General features: G+C 38.2%; 1 protein-coding gene across 1 annotated transcript; it reads right to left on the bottom strand.

Annotated features, from left to right (window-relative positions):
* Positions 1-429: 429 nt before the first annotated feature.
* On the bottom strand, positions 430-2,686 carry LOC18035407 (caffeic acid 3-O-methyltransferase). Its single transcript, XM_006423840.2, has 4 exons — positions 1,808-2,686; positions 836-866; positions 645-712; positions 430-472 (listed from the first exon to the last, which is right to left on the bottom strand). Exons 1-2 carry the CDS (start codon positions 2,670-2,672, stop codon positions 859-861), a joined length of 873 nt encoding a protein of 290 aa, XP_006423903.2. The 5' UTR covers positions 2,673-2,686; the 3' UTR covers positions 430-472; positions 645-712; positions 836-858.
* Between the last annotated feature and the right edge of the window lie 280 nt (positions 2,687-2,966).

Genomic DNA, 2,966 nt, shown 5'->3' with positions numbered 1-2,966 from the left:
AACACATAATAGCTAATCCTAAACCTTATTGGATATAATACCTCATTAGCAGAGATTGCTTCTTCATCTGAGGTACATGTTGATGCCTTCCTTGGCGAGAAGATAAAACCAACCTCATCAGGAAATTCAGGCGTTTCAACCTCGTCTTCCACAAAGACACTTATTTGCTTCTGTTACAGCGACATACACAAATGTTAGTTTCTCCTAAGAAAACTGGTTAGAAATAGAAAATTCTATTCAAATTTAATCACTTGCCTTTGGTGATAAACTGCCAGCAATCCTTCCACAAGTTTCTCTATGAGTACCTGTATGTCAGAAACCAAGTCTGTGCTTTGGAAACTAAACATGAATATCGATGAGCAACACCCTCAACAATCTCATTAGCGTCAAAAACATTTTATTACAAAATAATACTACGGTTTTGGAGCGCACCTTTCAGTATGTCTAGTCGCGATTGAAGTTGCACTACTTCCTATCAATTTACAAAAATTATAGCATGAATAAATAAAACAATTGCCTCTAAATTTACAAAATCAACGTCATCACATCAATTACATGATGGATAACAATTTAAGTAAATTTTAATAAAAAATTATTCAACAATTAAATCGAATGACAATTAAACTGGTAAATTGAAAACTGACCTCTTTCTCCGATGGCCCACCCAACGAAACACAATTATCTCGTAAATCGACGTTAAAATCTTCCTCATCTGCAAATCAAAAAATTTGAAAAACAGAGAAATGCTTAAAACGCTTACAGTGTTTAGTGTATACATAGCATAAGAGTATTTCAAAAATAACGGCAACCATGTATGAAATGTCAATCAAATTACCAGAAATGCTTTGATCAGAATCTTCATCTCCCTGAAAGCGCATAAGATACCGGCAAAATGAAAAGAAAAAAATAAAACGAATTATCATCTACAAAAAAAAAACAACTTTAGTTGGTTAAAATCTATAAACTAAGTGCAGCTCGGATAGCAGAATATGACTAGAAAAACAAAAACATTATTGAGTAACCAGAACATCTAACGCCGCATATGGGCACTAGAACAAAATTCATGCAAAAATATGGAAGTTGAAAAATCAGCAAATGCCATTAACCGAGTTAATGGAATGCAAACCTGCCTAGATAGTGGAGGAGTTCCGGTAAAGGAGGACCATCAAGCACAACTAAGGAGGAAGAATGAAACTTAAAATAGTTAGAGTTTCATTACGAATTAAAAAAGTTTAATTCTCTAATTTTCAATACAATGGCATCTCCTATTTATGCGCATGCATCAGCAGCATTATTATTGATAGAACTGAAAAATTGGCACTCGGATAATCATATGGTTGTAGACATTGCTCCAAAATAATCATAAAACATGGAAACTAATAAGGACACAGGTTCTGGAATGCCAAAAGCTGCACACATATATATGGGTGAGTCACAAATAAAAAGAAACGAATTATCATAACCTCGACACGAATGGGCGTAGTCACTATAGGATCAGGGCGGCACAGCCCTCAGCCACTATAGGCAGGGGTTATATTAATGGTTGTGAATGAATAAATTCAAATATCAACTTTAGTAATTAACTTATTAATTTACAAGTATTTTTTTATATTATGATATCGTATACTCTACTAATTGTATTTAAAATATACACACACACATACATACATATATACCAACTTATAATTGTGAGGTAAGCTAAGACTTGAAGCTATTCCTTAATAATCTAACACTCTATATAATCTCAAGTGTGGAAAACTAGCAGAGAAACCAAGTTGCTTAAACTCTTATTCAGTCCTGTGTTTACCTTTGGCCCTGTAGATGGTCATAACAAAAATGTCCCCTTCTAAGAGAGCACGAGTCCTCTGACTTTCGTTTGAATCATCAAGCAGCACAGGCTCGCAAGCAATTAGTTTTCCTCCTGCCAAAAGAGCCTTGTAACAGTTCTCCATTATCAGCTTGCATTCATCATCAGTCCATGTAGCTAAAACCCACTTCATAAAGATAGCATTAGCGGCAGGAATGGAGTTAAACATGTCCCCACCAATATGGGTCACTCCAGGGATACTTGGAGCTTCGCCAACAACCTCAGGCAAATCAAAATTGATCCCTTCACATATAAAATGATGTTTCTGTAATATCATCCTCAGGCAATCACCTGCACTCCCACCCACATCAACCAATCGCTTCACACCTTTGAACCCATTGTAACTGTCCAAAACGGACGTCATGAACGGCACGGACACTCCCGATATGGCTCTCCGCATTAAGCCGTTCATTTCAGGCATCTTCCCATAATAACTATATGCCGGCTCGCCATGGACTTTCACAAATGGCTCAATAGTTGGGTCCAGAACGGCCTCGTGCACCAAAGGCCACGCGCTCATAAACGCATCCTGGTGATGTTGGAGCACGTAGGGCGCGTACGATAGACCCTCGGCATCAGTAACGAGGGATTTTCCAATCTCGGTGAGGCTGTACTTCCTTTCGCCTCTAAATTCGCGATGCTCCGAGAACACGCCGTAACTGGTGAGCAAGCGGAGGATACATTGCAAGTTCTCGGCGTCCCCACCTCCGGATGGGAGGATACATGTCAAGATCTGGGAGACGGAGAGAGGGGTGTTGGCCAGTCTTACCTTCTTCCTGCCATCTCTGCACTCGTTATCTTCCATTACTGCTTACTGACCTTTGAGCTTTGATTTCGCAGCACCATGCCGGCCAAACAAAAAGATAAGACCTGAGCAGTTTTTGACAATTTGGATGTTAGGGATTTTTCAGATCTGGGGAGCTTAGGAGGGAATGAATACTTTAGTAGAGGGAGTTGAAAAGTTGTATTTTGGATAAGATAAGACTTGTCCATTTGTTTTGTTTTTATCCACTCAAAATGCACAACTATAAAAAAATTAAAAATAATTAGTAGCCTAGTGGTCTTTTGATTCAAAGTAGAAGTTCTAGGTTTAAGAGGT

The sequence above is a fragment of the Citrus clementina genome, unplaced genomic scaffold, assembly GCF_000493195.1.
Source record: "Citrus clementina cultivar Clemenules unplaced genomic scaffold, Citrus_clementina_v1.0 scaffold_8, whole genome shotgun sequence".
In the NCBI taxonomy this organism is placed as follows: Eukaryota; Viridiplantae; Streptophyta; class Magnoliopsida; order Sapindales; family Rutaceae; genus Citrus; species Citrus x clementina.
The sequence above is the reverse complement of the archived record's forward strand: the minus strand, read 5'-3'. Positions and strand labels throughout refer to the sequence as shown.

What these genes read in the sequence shown, in the direction of transcription:
- LOC18035407 (XM_006423840.2), bottom strand. Translation starts at nt 2,672, where the DNA reads ATGGAAGATAACGAGTGCAGAGATGGCAGGAAGAAGGTAAGACTGGCC.